The following is a 23,837-nucleotide window of genomic DNA, read 5'->3' as shown; positions in this document are numbered from 1 at the left end:
GTTTAAGTGTGTCGAAGGAGAATTCTTCCCATACATATGCAAGAATGTAATTCACACACCAAGTCCAGTGTATATATATGTGTTTGTAGAATCTCTCTAATTTTATGCGAATAAAACTACCCACAATGCTATATTTTCACACAAATTTCCCCCGAGTTCAATTTTTCTTTTCAACCAAACAAGTCAACACAAAACAGATCAAACAACAATTACAATCAGAATGCTCTAAATCTAAATCAAAGGAAGATGGAGATGAATATGGGTTTCTGGTGCTTAAAATCAAAGGAAGATGGAGATGAACAAAAGACCGACCAACTCAAGGGTATTTTTGTAATCTTACAATAATATTATAAGTTTTAAATTTTCAATTAACTTAGAAGGGCAATTTTGTCATTTCGGGGCAACTTGATGGGTTTTGTTAGTTCAGGGGGGTGTTTAATTTTAGTGGGGGGATTTTGAACGAAAAAATTAGTACAGGGGGGTTATGTATAATATACCCTTTTTCTTTTTGTGATTATTATAAATATATGGATTAATTTATGTATTATAATATATATTTTTTTCAATAGTAGTGTGGGCAACCAACCATTTGAAGTTCGGGTGTACAGCCACACGCGGCTCCAAGATTTGACAAAAAATTTATCTATTTTTTAAGCCAAAAAAAACTTAAAAATGGATAAAAATACCCTCTTTACATGATAAATTGACCAAATTATGTTAAACGTTTAGGAGACTTTTTTAACTTTATAATTTAATAAATTAAACCAATCTATCCTCATGAACAATTTATGCACAAAAAAAGTTTTAAAAAAAAAAAAAAATTTATATTGTTCACTTCTTCTTTTTTTATTTATTTACTTTATAAATGTCTCAACTTCTTAAAAATGTAGACGTCTAAAATGATTTTTTGACCCAATACATATATTTCAAATTAATTATATTTTGTTATTACTTTTTTTTTCTTTTTTATTTTTAAATTAAGAAGCTTAATTCTTTCATCTAAAAAAATTAAACCAATCTCTTTTCCTTAACTACCTTTTTTTTAAATAAGTACTTCTACCTCCTTTTTCTTGACTGCCTCCATGTACAAGAGTAAAGTTGTCAACAAAATTTTAGAGGAAATCAATAATTTCTTGGAAACCTCAAAGAAATCAACAATCTGAGACATTTCAAGTGTAACTATTTCCCGAGTTACCTGGTGCATAATATTGTGTATGTGAGTAGGGATTAGTTTCAGCTCAATATAAAAATGGAGTCAACCTTCTGTAATAGATAAATAAATCAACAGTTTCTGGCAATTGTCTGGTGGTTTATGTTATGTGTGTGTGTGTTTTTCCTCTTTCATTTTCTTTTCACCTGCTCGATTTGAGGCACATCATCCTATTTATGCTAGTATACTTATTTATTTTAAAAAAAGGTGGTTAAGGAAAAGAGATTGGTTTAATTTTTTTAGATGAAAGAATTAAGCATCTTAATTTAAAAATAAAAAAAGAAAAAGAAAAGAAGTAATAACAAAATATAATTTATTTGAAATATATTTATTGGATCAAAAAATCATTTTAGACTTCTACATTTTTAAGAAGTTGGGACATTTATAAAGTAAATAACAAAAAAAATGAACAATATAATTTTTTTTTTTTTTTTTTTATGCATAAATTGTTTATGAGTGTAGATTGGTCCAATTTATTAAATTGTAAAATTTTAAAAGTCTCTTAAAGGATTAAAGGGTAATTTGGTCAATTTTTTATGTAAAGGGGTGTCTTTGTCCAAAAAAACAGGTAAGTTTCCTTTTAGTGTCCTTTTGCCAAACCTCAGGAGGTGTGGCTGTACTTTACCCTTGAAGTTAATATAAATAGTGAAAACATTATTAGTACTCTGTATTTGTTTTCTCTCTCGGTTTACAAAGTTATTTAAAACATCATTTTAAAAACTTTGGAATTTCTTGAAATTTTGCATAAGTGACTATCTTATCATTTCTCATTAAATTTATTATTTTTTATTAAATTATTTTTATTATCTTTTCTCTTATCTAAATATATATATATATATTTTTTGATAAGTAAAGTGTATTTCTCTTATCTAAATATTAATTTTACTATTTATCTTAATTTTATTTTTAGTATTAATTTATCATTAAAAAAAAAAATAGATTTGTAACTACATATTATAATATGGTTAACTTATTATTGCAACTTTACTATTAATAAGAAAACTTATTATACTTAATTTAAATTCTTTTACCGTAAAAAAAAAATTCCTTCTTTTTCATATAATATATTAATAAAAATTACTACATTAATTAAATAAAAAATATATTCTTTTTCATGCAATAGATTCGTGAAAAATTTTAAAAATACTTAAATTGCTTTAAAATTTTGAGGTAAGTGCAGAAAACACCTCCCAAGTATACTCTTAGTAGCACTTTTACTCCCTATTTATAAAAGTGTGCAATAAACACCGCTAATCTTTTGAAATTATACAAAATTAACCCTCTATCAGATATCTGACATAAATTATTACTCTAATACCCATTTTGCCCTTTTAGTCTTCCGAAAATACCCATCATTCTCTCTCTACTCTAGAAGGCTATCTTATGCTGCCTCAAAGAGCAAGGGTTCATTTTCTTGCACAACAGTCAAATTGATTCAACGTCGATCCCATACCTTCGCAACGACCAAATGGAACTCATCCTTAAGGCAAGATGCATCCTTCAAAGGGAGTCACCCGGTGTAATGACCCGAAAAGATACCAAAATAATAATAATATCTATAAAAATTTCGGCATGACCTCCACAGAAAAAATCCCTCTAGAACCTGTTGAAATACAAAAATAAATGTAATGGCCTCACTGGGCCTTAAATTTAACATATCCTGTCCCAACGCACAATACAGATATTATATTACATTCCCAAAATGGTTACATACACACAAAAATCCCCGTTCCTCCATCTCATATAAACAAGGGACACATTTTAGTTACATCAATTTACAGTCTAAAAATGTAGTTATAATTTAAAAGTCCATAACTTACAACATTATATTAATTAAACTAACGTCTTACAAGATAGTTAATATTACATTTATAAAATATTAGAATTCTAATATAAAAGATAGCAAAAATAAAATAGATACCCCAAGCTTGTCTAGACTTGTGGTGGATCGTCGTCCTCCACCTCTTTTTCATATCCTGAAAATGTTAAAAATAATGGGGTGAGTATAAGCTCAGTGGGAAGTGTCTAAGACACACTTCTTATGTCCCCGTGAATTCATACAATGAATAGATAAAAAGTGAATGGGATCATGGCATAGGGAAACGCACATTCTCAACCACAATAACAAGTATGTAACAAATATCAACCAATCACAATTTTACCACAATATCATGAAGTGCAATGTTATGCAAATATCACTCCCCATTTCCGAAACAATTCCGTTTCAACAACCAAACCATTAGTGTAATCCGATTTAAGGCACCTCCAAGGCGTCACGAAAGGAAGGTTGATTAACTATCCACGACCACAAGGCACCTCCAAGGCGTCGCATCCGACCTAGTTAACTCAACTACATTCCCTTTTAGACTACACCAACATTACGGACCACTAGGCGCCTCCTAGGTGTCCGGTTTTCGCAACACTTTTAGAAAATATTTTCCCCAAAATAATTTCGTTTGTTCTAAAAAAATATATTTTTCCTCATTTCTCTTTCCCAATGAATGCATGAATGTGTGTGTTTCAATTTATCAATTCAACTATAGGTTTTCACACATTCCATTTACATCATCATCACAATTCAATAATAATTTCTAAACATTTATTTAATTTAATTTAATTTATTTATTTATAACCATAGCATCCATTTCTTTTTAAGACAATAAATAAATAAATAAATAATCATAGAACATACAACATATCAAACATTAAGCATGCTCATTTATCGCAATGAAAATAGACATGTATATGATTACACATAACTACAACAACAACAAGATAGGTAATGAAAATTTAGCATGTTTAGGATCAATTTTAAGGGGAAAAATTCACAAAAGGCCAAGAAATTGTAGATTAGAATACCCCTACCTCAAATTGATGAAAACCCCCAATTTGTGGAACCCTAAAATTTCGAACTCCCTAGAGTGCACCAAATGATGATTGGCTCCTATTAAATTGACGACCTCAACGAGCTCAACAACTTTGCTTCATAATGTTCTACCAAATTCCCAAAGGAAAAAGCTAGATCAAGGTTTGAAGTTGCAAAAAGAGAAAAAAAATGAAATTGCCGAGAGGGACTGGACGCAGAGAGAGAGAAAAAGACAAAATGGTCTGTGTAATGACTCTTAAGTCATTTACATTGACTAAAAACTCATGTGGGCCCCACAGGTAAGTAAATAAATATTTATTTAACTTTATATATATATAAACATTACACCCCGCACTGCAACTATAGAAACAAAGTATCATCATGGCCGGTCTTTTTCCTAAATTATTCGAAGCAGTAACAAAATGGCAAACTAGTTCATGCATGTGCTAGGATAACCGAAAAAGAAGGGAATTCACACCAATCAATCTTACAACCTGTGTAAAACTTAATCCAAGCTCTCCACAGCCGTCGCCTACCGTTTTCCACAGCCCGTATGCCGTCACCGCCGCTGCATCGCCGAGCCATCCCTTACTCGTTGGTTGCAGATTCCACTGGCCGAGCTTGCCACTGAGTCATCCACGGCCGAGCTTTCCATAACCGAGCCTGTCTTCTCACCATTTTTACCATCGTCTGTCCTCTCTGCAATCGCTCCATCAAAGCCGAGCTCGCCACCGCCTCCATCATCAATGCCGAGCTCGCCGTTGCTCACAGCTAATAAGCTCACAGTCGAGCTTCTCTTTGCCCGCCGGTGCTGCGACATAAGGTCACAGCCGGTCCATTTTGTCACCGTCGTTCCACCGTTTTTGCTTACTGGTGTTTCCGATGATGTGGTTTCTGGCTCTCGCCGAAGCCGGCGATTGGGACTGTCGGAGGTGAAAACGGAAGGTGCCAAAAAATCCTTGGACACTTCAATCTTGATTTTGTCGTTGAACTTTGCTAAATCCTTTGACACTTCAATTGGGTTCGCTTTTGATTGGATTTTGCAAATCAATTCTTATGATTGGGTTGCTTGTGATCTGGGGTTGAGAATTCTATTAAGATTTGGTGAGAATTTTGCAAATCAATACATATTTGTTGAGAATTTTGCGATTTGGCTTGCTTATGATCCGGCCGCCTGTATCACCGATTCCAGAAATTGGAGTTGCCATAGTGGAGCCACGGCGGCCGGTGGTGCTTGTGGCTTCGTAGGACCGAATTGCAGAATGGGTGTGCATCACTATTTATTGTCCTTTATGGTCTTTTTACAAATTTTTGTATTTTTATATATTTTATAAAATTGTTGACTAAGGGTACTTTAGTCAACTTTGGTTTTAAATGTGCCAAGAGACTTGATTGCATCAAATTGAAACTTGGGGGGGTGTTTTTTGCATGGGAGAGGTATGATATGCCCTGTAAGTATACTTGAGGGGTGTTTTTTGCACTTAATCCTAAAATTTTCTACTTAAATTTTTTATTTAAACAATTAATTTCAAAACTTAAAGGTTAATTTATGCAAATTTATAGTGTGATTTTTTTCATAATACATTTAAATAAGAAAAAGAGATTAAGTATAATTCAATAAGAAAGAGTATTATGGTCATTTAATGAAAAATAGTTTAGGCATTGGGGCATTTTACAATAAAATGTGATAAATTAAGAGATATTATGCACAAAATATACTTCAAGCGGGTTATTTACAAATTCGAACATAGTTCAGGGAATTTTTTTGCACTTTACCCTATCTAAAACTCATTCATTTTTAACTTTACAAGACTCATTTTTCAAAATAAAAGTTTATTGAAATGGAGATAAATACCTTATTTTTCTAGTAGTGGATATTTAAATTTTCAAAGGGATTCATAAAAGGGCATCTTCGATTTGTTCCATTAATAGACTTCATCTAGTTTGTTAAATGTTGGGTTAGCATGGTGACTTTTGGGCTACTACATATAAACTACTATATTGGGAGAGTCATAGTTGCATAATTTCACATCGTATAGGTAAGAGGAATGTGAAATACTTATATGTGATCAGTGGCGGATATAAACATATGCTATATGTTTATATATTTGACCCGCTTACTATAATACATATACTAAATTTATATATTTTTACACGTATATATGAAAAATTCATATACTGCCCCCCCCTAAAATTTTTATTATCTAATTTTATCTCTTAAATTTTATATTTTATCTCTTTTTTACTCTTTAAATTCGTTTAATTTCCTTTAAAAAAAAGTCAAAATTTTCTTTTTGAATCAAACTCCAATTTTTTTCCTTTCAAAATTCTCTCATTTGTCTTTCCTTTTTAATTTTTTTTTTGTTAATTATTTATCTTTCTTAAATTACTCATTGATTAACATATTATTTTGAGTAATTTTTCTTTTTTGTCTCTTAATTTATAGAATCTATATTTATTATCGTGATTATCACATGGTATGATTTTGTACGCTTTGGACTGAGCCCGCGTAATTTTGTTCTTGAATTTTATCCCAAAATGACTCATACCAATTAGAGATAACAAAACCACATACAGAGGCGGAACCGAAAATTAAATTCAGAGGGTGTTATTGATTCACTCCGCCCCTGTATGTGGTTGTGTCTTTAATTGGTATGAGACATTTTGGGATAAAATTCAAGAACAAAACTATGCAGGCTCGGTCCAAAGCAGACAAAATCATACCATGTAATAGAGTGAATTGTTACAAATGGTATAAAAACCTGACCCAACCATAGGTCATGGGTGGACGAGCCATCGGTGCACATGAGTAATTTAATACAATATCATATCACGTGTGGAATGGGTAATTTAAATATAAAATACTTATATGTGATGGTGTTAGGTAAAACATAATAATACAATATCATACCAAGTGTGGAATGAGTAATTTACATACTTGAATGCTTAGGTCATTTGCCAAGAGGTTAACCAATCTCATTTTGAAATGCTATAATGACAAAGAATCTCAGAAAAATTTTACATTCGCTAAAATGATAGTCACAAATTAATGTATAGGTTATTTCTATTAAGTTTTATTTTTTTATTTTTTCATAAATATTTTAAAATAATCAAACACCAAAAAATAAAGAAAATGGAGCCTTAAAAGTTAAAAAAAAAAAAGAAAAAAAAAAAAATCTGCCATAACTTTCTAGCAATGGTCACACGACAGTCAAAAATTTGCCATGGCAGTTAAAAACAGAGAGATACCAAGCTCCTTCAAAGTCGAGGGAAGAAGGGCATTTGATGAGTACGAAACGCAAGCTAGCGGCGCAATAGAATTTCGGGATATGACATCAATTTTAAGCTCTACAATAATTTTGAACAAAAGACAGCAATTATGCTGCAACATATGAAGAAAATACACTCTTTGGCAACAAACATAAGTTACATAACTACTGCAAAATAATTTTATTATTATTATTTTTTTTTTGGTGTAGGTTACAGCAATGTGTATGTTTTATATTTGCAATATTTGTAGCAACTATTCAAGGCATTGCCAAACATTGACCTATTTAAATGAAGCAAATTGAAGAAAAATTCAATATCTTGTAATCAAACATCAAGTCCATTCATAAACAAAAATTACCATCAAGATAAACCCAATCAAATCAAAGTAACACCAAAAAAAAAAAAAAAAATGAATTACAGTGCAATAATGAAATTTGATATAGTGTAGCTGTCTCAAAAACAGGCCCAAAAAAAAACAAAAAGAAGATTTTTTATAATGGCTCAAATCTTGAGAATTTGCATCAAATCGTAAAAAAAAGAGAGACCCCATGTCATAACATTCTCGATATCTTTCAATTATTATCATTCTTCCCGTCCAACCTGAGATAAAACATTAGCAAATTAGAAACCAACAACTATTATACCAACATTTTATATTCCCAAGTAAAATAATTAATTAATAGAGAAATATATTACTCCGTATAAGAGAATGGGTGAACAACCACCCACAAGAACCAAACTAACAGAACAATAGACGAGACCAACTACTCCAACTGGTGTAGTATTAACAAGCACCCATGGTACATATCTTCGTTCAAGCTGGTTGACTTGCATTCAGTGTTTGAATTTGCAACAGGGGATATATATATAGCTCAAAATATTGTATGGTTTATATCAATTAGACAAAGAAAATAAGGAAAAAAAAGGGATTAAAATGACTTCTTTGAATGAATACAAGCAACAATTATGCATCAATTAAGTCCCAAACATTAATAGGTCTTTCACATATTAAATGCTTGCTAGCTATCAGATTAATGTGACCTTTACCGTTTGAGTAGGGCCTGAAACTGGTGCAGTCTTATTAAATCTTGATGTTGTGTACAATTCATTGTGATCAGTGAGACAGTGTAAAGGGTTTGTTTGCAGAGATCAAATTATTTATGTGGAAATTGTATAATGATGAACCCAAAAACAAGCTGCAACAATTAATTTCTCCCAAAAAGAAGCAACAATTGAGCATACAAAACCAATCAAAAATTCATGTCCACTGTTATAGCAATCTGCAATTGGTTTGCGGTTCAGCCCCTCTGCTCCCAATTATGATACCACATTTAGCAAGAAAATTCTTATTCATTCATTTTTTTACTAAAAGGAGATAACTTAATGTTATACTTACATAAGCAGAAGGCCGAGAAACACTAGCCCCAGCTGTATCTCCAATAGTTTTGAATCGCGTAGAAAGGCTAGACGTAACGGTTCTTCACGCAAGATTGGCATGGTAACACTTGCTTCCCAATTATGAGGTCCAAATTCAATGTCCCTTACTTTTGTACGCAGGGCTTTCTCAAAATAATTCCTCGGGCTACTATGACATCGGTCTTTTTGAGACTTGACAAAAAAAACTTCACTCATGCCCTATAAAAACAAAACAAATATTTGAGTTAATAACAAAAATTCGAGATAAACCTAAAACATGTCAGGAATATTGTAATGGTTAATTAAATGCATCAACCAGACTAACCAGTCAACATTGTATTCTCAAAAAAGAGCGCATTACAAAGAAAGACCATTGCCATTAACACATAATTTTAGTACTGAAAATATCTATTGAGCAATACTTTTTGAAATGAATTAATTATAAAGTTGAACCTCTATTAGGCAATGTCAGTAAATATATGAGAGCATTACAATATTGTGAAACGAAATAAGCATGTGCATCAAGTGTTTCAACAAGTTCATAGAACATACCTATTATAATATCTGCTCATTGTTCCAAACAATGTCAGGTTACAGCTTATGAAAACTCATAATATCCCAAACTAAGTCCAATGAGCTTTGCTTATGAATATTAAGTTTAAGACATGGAATTAAGCTGCCAATAATATGTGATTTAAGGTCTAGATGATTCATTAGTGTGGCTATAAACACATTTTTTTATCAACTGACTGATAATCCCTTCCAAAAGGAGGCGTACGTGGTGGTGCTGATTTAGCCAAGCAGTTCAAGAGAGCAAACATAAAAACTTCAGCAGTGGAATCCTATGAGTTTTCAAGCTATACAGCTAGAACAGAGTCCAGCTATACAATTGAACACAACAAAATCATTGGGAAGTATAGCAGCAACAATGAGATAAAGGTGACAAAAGAACATCAGGAGCAAAGCAGCCAAGACAGATTCCACAAAAATCAGAAACATCAACATTACAGCAGCAACAATTTGATCAATAGAACAGTCCATTCAACTGATTCAAGAGCTAGGCACGATTTAACAATAGCTTACAATAATTTATGCAGATGCTTCATTCATTGGTCGTCTATTTTTCCGTGTGTGAGTCAGTATATACACATCTGCCTAGGTTGGTTCGTGTCCATTAGGCCTCTTCTTACGCTGGCCTTGGATAGAAAATAACACTAAAGTCCAGAAAATTTATTTGGAACTCAGACTTCCAAAATATTATCACATAAGCATAATGAACAAAATAGCTTACCTCCTCCTCGTGTATTCATGCAAATCATTTTGACCCTGCTATGTGGGTATTTTTTTCCTTAGAACGATTGGCAGTATTAATAATGCTATGCTCCTAAAAACAAGAAAAACATATTAAAGCATTGCTGAAAGAAAGATAAGAGAACCATCAAACATTTACTCTACTATAAACAGAGAACATAAAAATAATACTGACCATAAACATCAGCCTGTTATCCCCAAGAATCATCATTATTTGCTTTTATTTTAATGATCTCCCATTATACTTGCGCTTTAGAGATTATCAAGAATTTCTTGATCAGTTTTTCAAACAAATGACTAATGGAATCATCAAATGTATGGACGTACACTGAGAATTAATGGACAGAATATACTAACCTTTCTTGATAGGCACATGATCAAGTTGATCATCAGAATGCTATAGCTAATCCTATAACTTGAGGATGTATGTAAATCTGATATGATGAGAGCAAGGGTGATAAATTAGTGAGACTATATAAACTGGTGCATCCATTGGGAGGTCTAGCAGTGTAAACATTATTGGGATTAACAGACTAATTAATAAGCATTTAATGTGCACTAAAAGTACTATAAAATGTCCTCTCACAATTGATTAACTTGATTCCTCAGTCTTTCTTTGGCTATTTAGAACAGTCACTAGATTTCTCATTACGAAACAGGAATAAAGATTAAAAGAGGAAAAGGGGATGCCCTAAAGCGTGCTTACTTTGCTATCACTCCAACAGCCATAAAAAGGAGATAAAATTCGGTGTAAAGCAAACTAAGGACACTAAAACAATATTAAAGATTATAAGTTTAATTTAATAAATTTCAGTTCACCTTACATACCTGTCCTTTGTTTGAGTTCCAAAATCGAAGTAGGTAATACCACTGCTCTGGCTGGACTCGATCATCACGATCTGCCAGTCGCTCCTCATTAGCCACGTGTCTTGTAATGCTTCTTCTTCAAGTTAGACTTAAAGTTCCTCCACTTCCTACCAGTTGATTTCAGTACTCATTAATTAGCGTACTCTGGAATGATAAACTTTTCCTACCACAAATGCAAACAAATTACAATCAATGTCAACATTACCAATATCATATAAATAAAAGGAAATTACGAGATGCTTCATACCAAGACTATCTTCCAGACCTCCCTTTAAACCGATCCGGTAACTTCCTCCAATCTGTAAAATGCAGGGGTAGTAGGTCACTGCTTCGTGCTATGGTACCTAGAAATTGACCCAAAATGCGCCTTTTTAAAACCAAACTTAGATAAGATAAACATTACAATGTACAGAAACATTGATGTTGAGTTATGTATTTGTATGGACCACATACAGAATCAGAAGAAAGTTGAACAAAGAGAGGAATGAGCAACAAGAAGCAGCAAGAATGCCAGATTAAGAAGGATACCTTCTATATGTCAACGTTTGGGATGTGAGCAATCTTAGGCCAATCTTCCCCCGTTTCCTTTTGGCATCTATGATATAGCTCAGTTGAACAAAATTCAATTTTCAGTTGTTGTAATGCTGTGAGACGACGCATCCCTTCGGGCAATGATGTCAATTTGTCGGACATATAAATGGAAAGATGTTGAAGTGATGTGTGATTGCCTATCCACTCTGGTAAACTTTTCAGATTGTAACATTCTGAAATGGATAGAGATTGTAGAGTGGCAATGTGTTGAAGCCCAGCAGGAAGAGACTCCAACTTGGGGATGCCTTGAATATGCAGAGAAGTTAGGTTTGTAAGGCCTTGAAAATGCATGCCATTATCATCACCATCTGACAAGTCAAGCTCTTGGAAGTGGTAGAATTCCAGAGAGTGGAGGGCGGTGAGATGTCGCATCCCTCTGGACAGAGAGGTTAGGCTGTGACAATTACAAATCTTTAGTTTCCGTAGGGAAGTGAGATGTTGGAATGCCTCCTCCGGCAGATTAACTAGATCCTCGATGTCACATATTTTTAGATCCTCTAAGTTGGAAAAGGTAACGAGTGAAAACTGCTGTCGTACTACCTTCTCGTTGACTTGCCAGAATTGTAGTTTTACAACAACGGGTTGCAGAGGCATTGATGCTAGCTTTGGGCATCTTTTCATCTGTGATTCAACAAGACAAGGAAATGATGGTAGTAGTGACAGTTGCTGCTCTTCTTGATTAATGTTTACCGTTGATTGTTCTTGTTCATCTTCTTCTGCTGCTACTTTGCTCCTCCACCATCCCTTCAAATTATACATCTTCTCCAGTTGGAGATATTTCAGTGATGGAAAGAATGTTGTTGTTGACAATGATGACGATGGAAAAGAAGAAGAGATTAAGGACTCCTCATCTTCATTACCACCCCCAGTACTTGTACTACAGCTGTAGTTGTCATCTATGTACTCTATGGAATCTAAAGATTCCAGATGAAGAGTTCGGAGAAAAGGAAGCTGCTCGATTTTTGGAAGATGTTTGCATCCATTACAATAATATAATTTCATTTCAACAAGATTTCGGAGGAAGGACATCCATGTTGGTAATCTCACACCCCCATACCCTTTTATAAATAGCTTCTTCAGAGTTTCATGTGGCCGGAGACCTTCCAACAATAACTCTTCTAACCCCCCCTTCTTATTATCAGAGTAACAGCCAAAACCTAATATCAAAGATTGAAGATATTCTTTCCCCTTCAAGTTCGCTTCCTCTGCTTCTTTCGATGTTCTCCGCGGTTGCCCCTCTGGGAGTCCAATCTCTAACTGAAAGTCAATCTCTAACTGTCCCCGTAAATTGTTTAAATCTTTTAATTCACTTAAAGTGCTGCATGTACCCACGATGAACCGGGTCAATGTTCGAAGAGAAGTCAGTTGTCCAAATCCACGGGGCATATCAGTCAAATCATTGCAATTATCAAGGTCAAGATGCCTAAGGCTCACCAAATTTCTAGCATCTCTCGGCAATTCTTTGAAATTAGAATAAGTGAGTTTTAGGGTTTGCAAATTTTGCAACTTGGTAATGGAATTTGGCAGACAACTTAGATAGTTAAAAGAAAGATCAAGGTACCTTAAGTGCCTTAGCTCACTTATGCCACTTGGAACTGTATGCATCCCTGAGCTACTCATATCCAACACGCGTAACCTCTTAAAAGTACAAACAACCCTTTCAAAAACCGATTTCTCCTGTCTGTATTTAGCATTCGGCATAAAAAGTGTTTTTATCTTGGTAGCCCTAAGCAAGGGGTCTGGAATTTCCCATGATAAATCTTTATCAATGGATGAATCAAACGACACGTGACGGATTTTTGGAGAAACACCTTTTCCATCTAAATCAACAATGGAGATGTCAACCCCTGCAACTAATTGCGCAACATCATGCATAAGATCATGCATTTTACAACTTATTATATTTCCAATGTCATCTCTTTCTACATCTTGAAAAAATGACCTCCTCAATAAATTCATAAAATACGAACGTCCTCAAGATTTTGATTACCATCTGACAATTGGATAAATCCATGAGCCATCCACAGTTGGATCAATTGTTGTGTAACAATGTTGTGATCCTTGGGATAGGAGGAACAAAATGCGAAGCATTGTTTTAGATGTGTGGGAAGATGGTTATAGCTCAACCTCAATATTGGTAGGATACCATTATCATCTTGAACTATTTTTGACATATTTTGATGTTTGAAAATCAACCACTCATTCTCGGTATCTATGCCGCATAATAGGCTTCCTAATGTCCTTATAGCAAGAGGAACTCCGGCACACTTCTTTAGAATTTCCTTCCCGATTGCTACTATGCGTTTATTCTCTGGCTCCTCCTGTTTTCCAAATGCCATTTGCTTAAATAGTGTCCAAGACTCTTCGTTAGACAAGCCTGTTAGAGAATACTGTGGATGTGCTCCTACAACAGATGCAACTAAATTAGTGCGTGTAGTTACTAAAATTCTACTTCCCCTTGCGCCATCCATCAACAGGTCTCTCAATTCTAGCCATCTGTCACGATTTTCGATCCAGACATCATCTAACACAAGCAAATATTTCTTTCCATCAATAATTTCCCTAAGTTTCTTTTGCACCCCATCTATGCTAAGATTTTCTGGTTTATTACTTGTAGCACTTTCTATGTCTTTTCTGCAACTTGTTTCACATCAAAGACATCAGAAACACACACCCACATTTTAAGTTCAAAATGTTTGGTGACCTTTTCATCAATATTGACTAATTGTGCAAGTGCGGTCTTTCCTAGCCCCCCGATTCCAACAATTGCAAGGACTGACACATTCTCTTGAACGTTGTAGTCCATCAACAAATCTACAATTGCCTTTTTATCAGCATCCCTCCCAATTACTTCTTCAGCTCGCACAAAAGAGTGACTATCCTCCCTCTTCCTCATCCGAACTTGCATATCTAAAGGCCTTTCAACACTCAAGTGAAAATTGATCTTAGTTTCAGCTATGGCAGCTAGTCTCTCACGAATGCCCTTTACTTTATGACTCATCTTAAGACGGAAAAAAAGCTGGTTTGACCTTGAAAAGAAAATTCGTACCTTCTTGGCTTTTTTTGTTGAAAGTCATCACCTTCCGCCGCAAACCTTCTGTTGAGAAGTCATCCAGCAACTCATCGGCATCATCAACGACGTCTTTGAGCTTTTCCAGCCACTCACTATCCTGATTGTTTGTGACGAGCTGCTGCTGCTCCGCATCGACAAGTAGCGCTTTGACTGTGGAAATGGTGTTCTCCATATTCCGAGAGTCAGTTTCGAGATTAAACGCCAATTGAATCTCTTGGAGAGCAGCAGACCCCAACTTCTTCACAATTCCATTCACGACATCGGAAAGAAGTGCGTCTGCCATTTTTTTGTAAGTGGTTGGAGTGGATAGAAAGAAAAGCAATATTGGGGAATGGTACAAGGTTGTAGTAGTAAGTGGAACAATGCCATGACCCATATATATATATAGGTAACAACCTTAACACACTCGAACCATTCTGAAAATTTTGGGGACGAAGGAAAGCGTACCAAAGAATCTTTCCACGTGAGGTGTCAAGTTTGGTTTTTAAATAAAACCATATAAGTAAAAGACATTTTTGCCAGCTACAACTTCTTAAATGTCACGTTGACCCACTGGATGATGGAATACGATGCTTATTATGTGTGTTCACCCAGATCGCTTCACACTAAATCTAACAATTATACAACATAATATTGATACTTACCCTGAAAACTTATACTGCATTGCTTAAACGAATGATTTTTAATTAATTATTTATATTAAATATAATTATTTATTTATTTATTGTATAATTGACTACGTCTAACAATTCACTTCAATTATTCTTTGTAATAATCATTTTTCTAAAAAAATATTAGTATTAAAGTGTATACACACACACACACAAAGTTTTAAAGGTTCTAATTATTTGGTGAGGATTTGTTATTTCGTGAAAACGTGTAATCTATTGTAATTAAAAATGTTGTAGCCTCCACTAGGCTTGCCATTTCATGTGAAATCCAGTCAGATTGATAGCAAAATGACTTTTTAAAACAAAGAGTTAATATCTAGGGAAAATTACATATAAATGGAGTTAAAGTTCCATATTTACTTAGAGGCTAAATCAAAGTTCCATATTTCTCTAAAATGGATTGCTAAGGTGGCACATGGTTTTTTACTGTTTAGAAATTGTGGTGCCTAAAATGCCCTTCCGCGAAGGTACTACTTTTTTGAACTGAAGGTACTACTTTTTGGCGTCCAGGTACCATGTTTTTTAAACACCCGCGAAGGTACTACTTTTTCTCCGAAGGTACTACTTTTTTGAACTGAAGGTACTACTTTTTTGTTAGGGAAGGGCATTTTAGGCACCACAATTTTTTAAACAGTAAAAAACCATGTGCCACCTCAGCAATCCATTTTAGAGAAATATGAAACTTTGACTCAGTCTCTAAGTAAATATGGAACTTTGACTCCATTTATATGTAATTTTCCCTAATATCTATCTAATCATTCGTCAAATCATATTAGAGTTATACAGGAAAATACAATTAGCCAAGTATAAGACCATTCTAACCAATTATTCATTCATTGGCAAAAGATATTCCTTACAAACTAATGACAAGATCCACATTTTAAGATAAACGAAGTCAACTCCTCGAAAAGTGAGATTAAATACCCTATTTCAAACTAGAATCAACCCAATGTTTGGTGCAATAAGATAAAGTATTTATGTTATGTTGGGTAGGAGTGAAGAAAAACTATTAGATGAAAGGGAGAGAAGATAAATAATTAATTTTATTAATTTTTAAAAAATAGGTACAATTCTCTGTAATCGATTCCATTACAACATAAGATCTTCTTCTGATTAAATTTTTTTTAAAAGTTGGTGCAAGGATTATAGAAGCTTGATCTTCAACCAGTAGTTAAATGTTCTTCAAATCTTCAAGATTGAAGAAGACTTTATTGGATTTCTGATCGAGGGCCGATGAAGCTAGACATTACTAGAAAATATATTATGTACTTTCTTCTTTTTGTTTGGTTGAATAGAAATGGAAAGAGAAAATTTTAATTATTTTTACCATTATATTCAATAATATTTATAATAATATAATTTATAGAGAATATTAATATAATTTAAAATTTGTATAAATTATGATAGTATTTAATTTAAAACTTCTACAATAATTCACTTATTTATGAAAATTTATTTTTCCTTTTCTTATTTCATCTCTATCGACAAAAAGAAAATTTATCCCTTTCTTATTATTTTCTCCTTACATCTCTTACTTTCTTCCTTTCTACCGAATAGGAAAGGGTTCAATCAAACTGTTCAGCTGTTGCGGCCAAAAACACCAAAGGGAAGCACAAAAGGCTAGAGTCACTCTTGCAGCAAACTGGTTCTCCTCAAACTAAAAGGTGTGGAATGTGGAAGTTGAATGTAGTAATAAGACAAAAAATCTGCAGCTAAGGAGTTGAGATGTGCGACAAATACGGATCATGGATTGGAATTTGGAATGACGTACTACTTAGGTTAGAAGTGCTTTGCGGAATCTATAATTTAAAACCAAATAAAATACAAAACAAACCAACAATTATACAACACAATAGAATACAAAGATTAAAGGCTTTAATTAATTTACAAATGATTTAGCCTCCACTAGGCTTGCCTGAAATCCAATTAGATTGATAGCGGAATGCACCCCTTAAATAATACAAAAAGAGTAGTTACTAATTTTTAATCACTCACCAAATCATATTACAGCTATACCATAGGGTAATACAATATGACAATTATATGTCCTTGAATCAATTACGAAAAAAGTGTTCATTACAAGAAACCATTCTAAATTAAACTAGTTCAACTCTTGGGAAGTGAAATGATAAAAGTGTTTGTTAAAAGCAAACGAACAAGATTCACTTTTTTAAAACAAATGAAGTCAATTATGAAGAAGTGAAATAGTAAAAAGTGTTAATTACAGAACAAACGACAAGATCCACGTTTTAACGGAAACATGATCAATTTTTAGTCTCTTATAAAGTGAAATGGCAAAAAGTGTTCGGTACAAGGAATTGTAAAGATTCACATTTCAATATAAACGAGTCAACTCGTAAGAAGTGAAATTAAACTAATGCCTAGCCTCACAAAATTTGAAAATAAATTAATAAGAGAATAATAATAAACCAACTCAATGTTAGTTGCAACTAATGAATTGCTTGGGGAAGGGGTTCATCAAATGTTCAGCCGCTGTGGCCAAAAGGAAGCACAAAAAGCCAATTACAACACTAGAGACGCTCTTCTCCTCTCAAACTTAATAGTTACTAAAAAAAAATCCCAAAGTTTTTTTTTTGGCTGAATATTTCAAAGAAGATTTAATGTTTCTATCAGCAATTCAACAGTGCCAATTTGACAAAGTGTTTTATGTTTGGAGCAGTAATTAATAAGATAATTAGAGAAGTCCAAAAGTGTGGTTAGAATCACTTTTGCAGCAAAGTGGTTCTCCTAACTGGAATAGGATCCTCTAAGTTAAAATCTCTCTGCATTATTCTAAGTTGAATTGTTGTAATTTTAACACGTGCCATTTCACCTAAATCCAGGGCCCACAATGCTCCACATAATTTAGTAATAAAAAAGGTTAGAAACGACAATGTTTTGAGGAAGAAAAATACATTTAAAAAAAAATTCACTATTTAAAAAGAAACCTATTCCTTCCCAAAAATTGTAGAGCCCAAAAAAAAAAAAAAAAAAAAAAAAAAAAATTGATATCCTAGTCCATGACATATGGGAACTTTATAAAAAAAATGATATGTTTTTATTTTTATTTTTTTGGATTTAGAATTTTTGGTAAGAAATAGGTTCCTTTTAAATAGTTGATTTTTTTTTTTTTTACTCTACAATTTTTGGGAGGAATAGGTTTCTTTTTAAATACCCAAAAATTGTAGAGCCAAAAAAAAAAAAAAAATCTCTCTACATTATCATTTTTGGGTATTTAAAAAGAAACCTATTCCTCCCAAAAATTGTAGAGTAAAAAAAAAAAAAAAAAAAAAAACAAAAATCCAAAAAATCAACTATTTAAAAGGAACCTATTTCTTACCAAAAATTCTAAATCCAAAATAATAATAATAATAATAATAAAATAAAAACATATCATTTTTTTTATAAAGTTCCCATATGTCATGGACTAGGATATCATTTTTTTTTTTTTTTGGCTCTACAATTTTTGGGAAGGAATAGGTTTCTTTTTAAATAGTGAATTTTTTAAAAAAAATGTAATTTTTTTTTAAATGTATTTTTCTTCCTCAAAACATTGTCCTTTCTAGCCTTTTTTATTACTAAATTATGTAGAGCATTGTGGGCCCTAGATTTAAGTGAAATGGCACGTGTTAAAATTACAACAATTCAATTTAAGATAATGTAAAGAGATTTTAACTTAGAGGATCCTATTCCCTCCTAATTAAAGTTTTAAAAGTTCCTCACAGTACAATCTACCACTCACATGTTCATGATACACAATAAAATGCATTTTCCAAACTTAAAATAATCTTTAATGCATTTTCCAAAATGCTTTAATTATTTGGTGAGGATTTGACATTTTGTGGAAACTTACTTTATTGTATTTGTAATTGAAAAGGGCAAATTGCACCACTATCATTTCTTGGCACAAAACCTCCCTCTAAAAAAATTTGACCTAAAACCCCCTAAATTGTTGCAAAGTAAATGTTATTGCGATAAAAATGCCCTTAATATAAATTTCGAAAATGGTGCCATTTAATATAAAACTAAAATTAATTTTAATATCTCATTTAGCAGTGTTGTTAAAAATTGTTTCTTAAAAAAAAAATTAAAAAATAAAAAATAAAAATAAAATCGGTGATGCCTCTATAAGAAAATGAAAATACTTTGGAATAAAATTTAAAATTTTCTTAAATTTTTGTTTTTTCAAAATTAAAAATGAAAGAAAATCTGAAATGAAAATCATTTTATAGAAAACCTAATTTTTTAAAAATTTATATTAAGAGGACATTTTTTTATCATTATAACACATTACTCAGCAACAATTGAATTCCCTTTTTTTTTTTTTTTTTTGTGTGTGTGTTGTTGTCAAAACTTGTAAGGTTTTATGCAATTTGCCCTAATTAAAAATGATTTTGCCACGACTTGGTTTGCCATTAATCATGAAATTCAATAAAGTTGATAGAGACATTACCCAATGACCTAATTGAGAGAACACTCACTCTCCGAACGAGCGTGTCCAATAAAGTTGATAGAGACATTACCCAGTGACCTAATTGAGAGAACGCTCACTCTCCGAATGAGTGTGTCCAATAAAGTTAATAGAGACATTACTCAGTGACCTAATTAAGAGAACACTCACTCTCCGAACGAGTGTGTCCGTTTTCCATTATGAAATTTTATGTCAATTTGCAATATGAATGGCTCTCTGATTGAACAGTAGTGTTGTCTAGTACATTAAAAGCAAGGTGCACACTTGCATCGAACCTGGGGCTCATAATTAGTTTGCATATTTTACACTTGCTGGTGATAAGTTGGTAACAGGTACTTGATGGTGTTCATCCAAAACCCATATGTTCAAAACACAAGTTTTCAGAGAGAAGTGAGACGTTGGAATGCATCCTCCAATATTAAAACAGACCATCTAACTATATATTGCATTGCGAAAGAAACCAACAATTTCCTCTCCACGCAAACACGTTGAACATTATACTTAATTTTTCATGGAGCAGTTGCTTTCGATAGCTTTTAAAAGCAATGACCAATACAGATCTTTGACAAAGTAAAACACATAACCACTGGGAAGCTATACTGTTCTTTAAGTTGAAACCATTATAGGTAACCCTCACCACAGATGCTAGAAAAATGACCAGAAAAAAGAATTAGAAACAAAAACAAAAACAAAAACAAAAACAAAAACAAACAGTTCATCGTCTTAAATTGCTGACATGTACAACTTCAAGTAAAACAAGCCTTAGATGGATGATATGTACAAGAAAAATGAATCGCCCACATTCCACCAAAAAAAATTATGCAGACTCAGTTCAAATGCTATGTAAACCACAACAAACTCACTCGATGTGAATACATATCAAGGTACCAATATGGCTAAAACCATATTGCGTAGCCATATTATCATCAATCAATTCATTCGGATTTTTGAACCAAAAAAATCTTCAAGCCAATATGTAGTGACTACAGTATGTAGTCAAATGGTTCCCAACAAGTCAAGTACCACAGCTTCATGCTAACATTCCCACTGAAAATAAACAAGACAAGACTGAAGAAAATTCTCTCTTCATGGGTAAATGTCGTTTTGACCAATAAGAGTGATTATTATACACAAGTATCAGTGCTGATACGACTAACATGTTTGGTTGATACAACATAGGGAACAATACAGAGACACGTACAAAAGCCATGCTAGAATGTGTTGTGTGTGTTAAAATGCTAAAGTAGCAGTGCCTGTGGCTTGGCAGAGATTAGAAAATGAATTTGCTTGTAGTCAATATCAACCCATCTCAAACACTTCCAACAAGAACTAGCATTCATAATTGACTTCATGATAATGACTATGACAGATTCAACGAGGTTTGTTTGATAACACCAATCAAATAATTTTGCATCATGAAAGAAAGGAAAGAAAAAAATTCCATGTCTCAAAAGAGGCACAATTGATAAATCAAACATACTCCCATGTCTCAAAGACCGAAAAATCAAATAGGTTGTATCATATTCCAATTCATCCAATAAGTTTACATAGAACCAAACTTACTTACCAAAGCAACAAAAGTTCATCACTAGGATCTCCTATGTTATCCCAAAGGAAACAAGTTTTTCTTGAACCTTCTTGGAAGAAAGACTCGACCGACTCTCTCAACTTTGAAGACAATTTACAAACTGACCGGTGGATTATTTCTTAGGGTGAATAATAGCTTCAACCACGGCCTCAATCTCCTCCTTCACTCGTTCAAACACAGTTGGGCCTTTGAATTCATCAATCGGGATTTTCTCATCAATGTCATCACTTGTCCCATGTGTTTCCTTGTGATGACTAGGTGGTTTCTCAGAGTGGAATACCGCCGCAATCTCTTCCTTACCACTTTTAACTTTCTCTTCTATATTCAAAAACAAAATGGAAGCATATATATCAAAAGAATTGAACTTGTTTTTGAACCTTCACTACATAACTAAAGTACAGAACTATCTCAGATAAAAAGTAAATCATTGGTTCATGAAACCATTTGTAAGTAATAATATGTGCAACACAGCATGCTCAGTTAGAATATTTTTGGGTTGAATTGAAACATAAACTGTAATTAATTTACTAAATGGAACAAAAACTCGGAATTGTCAAAAAAGGGCAAACTATGGAAGTGTAATAGAATCTCAAGAGAAAGAAAGTATTGCCATCTAATAAAGATTACCCATATGTAAATATCATTTTTGGGCAAAGACCATAATTCACATCAACTTTTTAAAAACAACCTTTGAACAACTCTACAGAATCAAAATTATAAGCTGAGAGAATCATAATAAACAAAAATGAATCTTTAATTTCACAAAACCCATAAAAAGGATTGTCTGCAGAATCACATGACAAACTGAGAGAATCAATTGGTGTGGTATATAAGAGGAGTGGAGAGAAATGAATATGAAATTGTACCTGAAACGGACTTTGTTGGCATGGGTTTTTGTTCTGCCATTGAAGTTCAGGTGAGAATTTCAATGGGTCTCGGTCCAAATTCGAGTATTCTCTGGTGGAACCTTACGTGTTTCGCTAGACCTAGATGCCTAGTTGAGAACTTCACGAACTGATTAAGAAGAAAGGGGAAAAGGAAAGCTAGGTCACAAACGGAGTATTTAAAATAGAAAACAATTGTTGATTTATTTTATTTATTTATTTTTAAAATTTTGTCTTCATATGACAATTTTCATGAAATGTGAAATAAGAATTTATGAAAAAAATTCCCCCTTAAAACAGAAAACACAAAACGGAGTATTTGAATATATATCTATTTTTAACTGAATTTTTTAATTTTTTTTTTAAAACTGTCAATCAAATAAATTTTTACATAATTTTCTTATTTTTAATTTTTGTAAAACTGAATCAAGCATATTTTTATTTCTTTTGGATTCTTCCTGGAATTGTGACAATTCATTTTTGTTATTATTAATATTTTTTTATTTTTTTATTTTTTTAATGTTAAGTCTTTAAAAGATTTTTCCTTTTTCTTAGCAAATTTTCAAATTCAAAATTGAATTGCGAGGTTCACATCATCCGGAAGAAAAGTTCCTGTCACTTGGGAGATACAATTGGTGTACAAGGATATAAAATCGTGGTCAAGAAAAGGGACAACAATATCTAGATAGTGTGGGTTTTTGTAGCCGGACAATGGGTTTTTTTGGACACAATTAGTTTAGAGACTAGAGTGTTTTTTGTTTTTTTATTTTTATTTTAATTCAGTTGTATATTATTTTGAATAATAATTAAAAATATATTTGGTAATGTTTATTCGTTGTAAACTTTTTAAACATAAAAACATGTTTAGTTAAAAAAAAAAAAAAGGTATTGAAAGTTTTAAAAAAATACGGTTAATTAAAAAAATTAAATTAAATTGATATTGTTCATTGTTACAATGCGAAAACTTGTAAAAATACTGAATTAATGTTTCAACTTTTGGCCACTGTTTACAAAACATTTTTTACCAAACTCGTTCTTTTTCAAAAGCACACCAACAAACCTGACAAAAACAAAAATGCGTACCAAACACGCCCTAAGCATTGAGATTTTATAGACTCAATTAGTTAATTAACTAAAAATGTTATTCAAACTCGATTAATGAACATATATATTAGCTCTTCTCATAGTTTAGGCTACTTAAGCAGAGTGTTTTGCAAGACAAAGCAAAAACACAAGTTCATAATCCACCAGTTCATTTGTCACCCTAATAAATGGATAGTGGTGTAACGACCCAACTAGATACCAAAAGAATAACAATAAAATAGCTAAAATTTCGACATGACCTTCGCAGAAAAAGTCCCTTTACAACTTGTTGAAATACCAAAAAAAAATACAATGGCATCGCTGGGCCTTAAAAATAACTCGTCCTGTCCCAACGCACAATACAAGTATTACATCACATTCCCAAAATAATTACATACATATCAAAAATTCCCTTCCACCATTTCATCTAAACAGAAACACATCTTAGTTACATCAAGTTACAGTCCATAAAATGTAGCTAGAATTTAAAAGTCCATAACTTACAACATTGTACCCATTAAACTAGAGTTTCACAA

The 23,837-nt window shown here is 32.7% G+C and overlaps 2 protein-coding genes and 1 pseudogene across 6 annotated transcripts; all 3 read right to left on the bottom strand.

Moving 5' to 3' along the window:
* Positions 1–7,686: 7,686 nt before the first annotated feature.
* LOC132286676 (putative disease resistance protein RGA3) lies at positions 7,687–13,324 on the bottom strand. Of its 5 annotated transcripts, XM_059789039.1 has the most exons (7): positions 11,469–13,324; positions 11,206–11,284; positions 10,431–11,103; positions 10,249–10,323; positions 9,846–10,146; positions 8,743–8,981; positions 7,687–7,946 (listed from the first exon to the last, which is right to left on the bottom strand). In XM_059789039.1, the coding sequence occupies exon 1, from the start codon at positions 13,230–13,232 to the stop codon at positions 11,472–11,474; it is 1,761 nt and encodes a 586-aa protein (XP_059645022.1). In that variant the 5' UTR covers positions 13,233–13,324; the 3' UTR covers positions 7,687–7,946; positions 8,743–8,981; positions 9,846–10,146; positions 10,249–10,323; positions 10,431–11,103; positions 11,206–11,284; positions 11,469–11,471. The 5 variants fall into 5 exon arrangements, with proteins under 5 accessions (XP_059645022.1, XP_059645019.1, XP_059645020.1 ...); XM_059789036.1 differs by having other exon boundaries at positions 9,846–9,976; positions 10,054–11,103; XM_059789037.1 differs by having other exon boundaries at positions 10,249–11,103.
* Positions 13,325–13,486: 162 nt separating this feature from the next.
* On the bottom strand, positions 13,487–14,532 carry LOC132281697 (putative disease resistance protein RGA4; annotated as a pseudogene).
* A 6,703-nt stretch (positions 14,533–21,235) lies between these two features.
* Positions 21,236–22,382, bottom strand: LOC132284969 (uncharacterized). The gene is made up of 2 exons (XM_059787114.1): positions 22,201–22,382; positions 21,236–21,652 (listed from the first exon to the last, which is right to left on the bottom strand). Exons 1-2 carry the CDS (start codon positions 22,238–22,240, stop codon positions 21,447–21,449), a joined length of 246 nt encoding a protein of 81 aa, XP_059643097.1. The 5' UTR covers positions 22,241–22,382; the 3' UTR covers positions 21,236–21,446.
* Positions 22,383–23,837: the final 1,455 nt, after the last annotated feature.

This window comes from Cornus florida, unplaced genomic scaffold, assembly GCF_030987335.1.
Source record: "Cornus florida cultivar Cherokee Brave unplaced genomic scaffold, ASM3098733v1 CherokeeBrave_3.0.0_Hap2_Chr11, whole genome shotgun sequence".
Taxonomy (NCBI): Eukaryota; Viridiplantae; Streptophyta; class Magnoliopsida; order Cornales; family Cornaceae; genus Cornus; species Cornus florida.
This window is presented reverse-complemented; position numbering and strand designations above follow the sequence as displayed.

Bases quoted from the DNA above. Each gene is read 5' to 3' on its own strand.
- LOC132284969 (XM_059787114.1), bottom strand. From the start codon at position 22,240: ATGGCAGAACAAAAACCCATGCCAACAAAGTCCGTTTCAG. The intron at 21,653-22,200 runs GTACAATTTCAT...TTTTGAATATAG, and splicing joins GCCAACAAAGTCCGTTTCAG to AAGAGAAAGTTAAAAGTGGT.
- LOC132286676 (XM_059789035.1), bottom strand. From the start codon at position 13,232: ATGCCGAATGCTAAATACAGACAGGAGAAATCGGTTTTTGAAAGGGTT.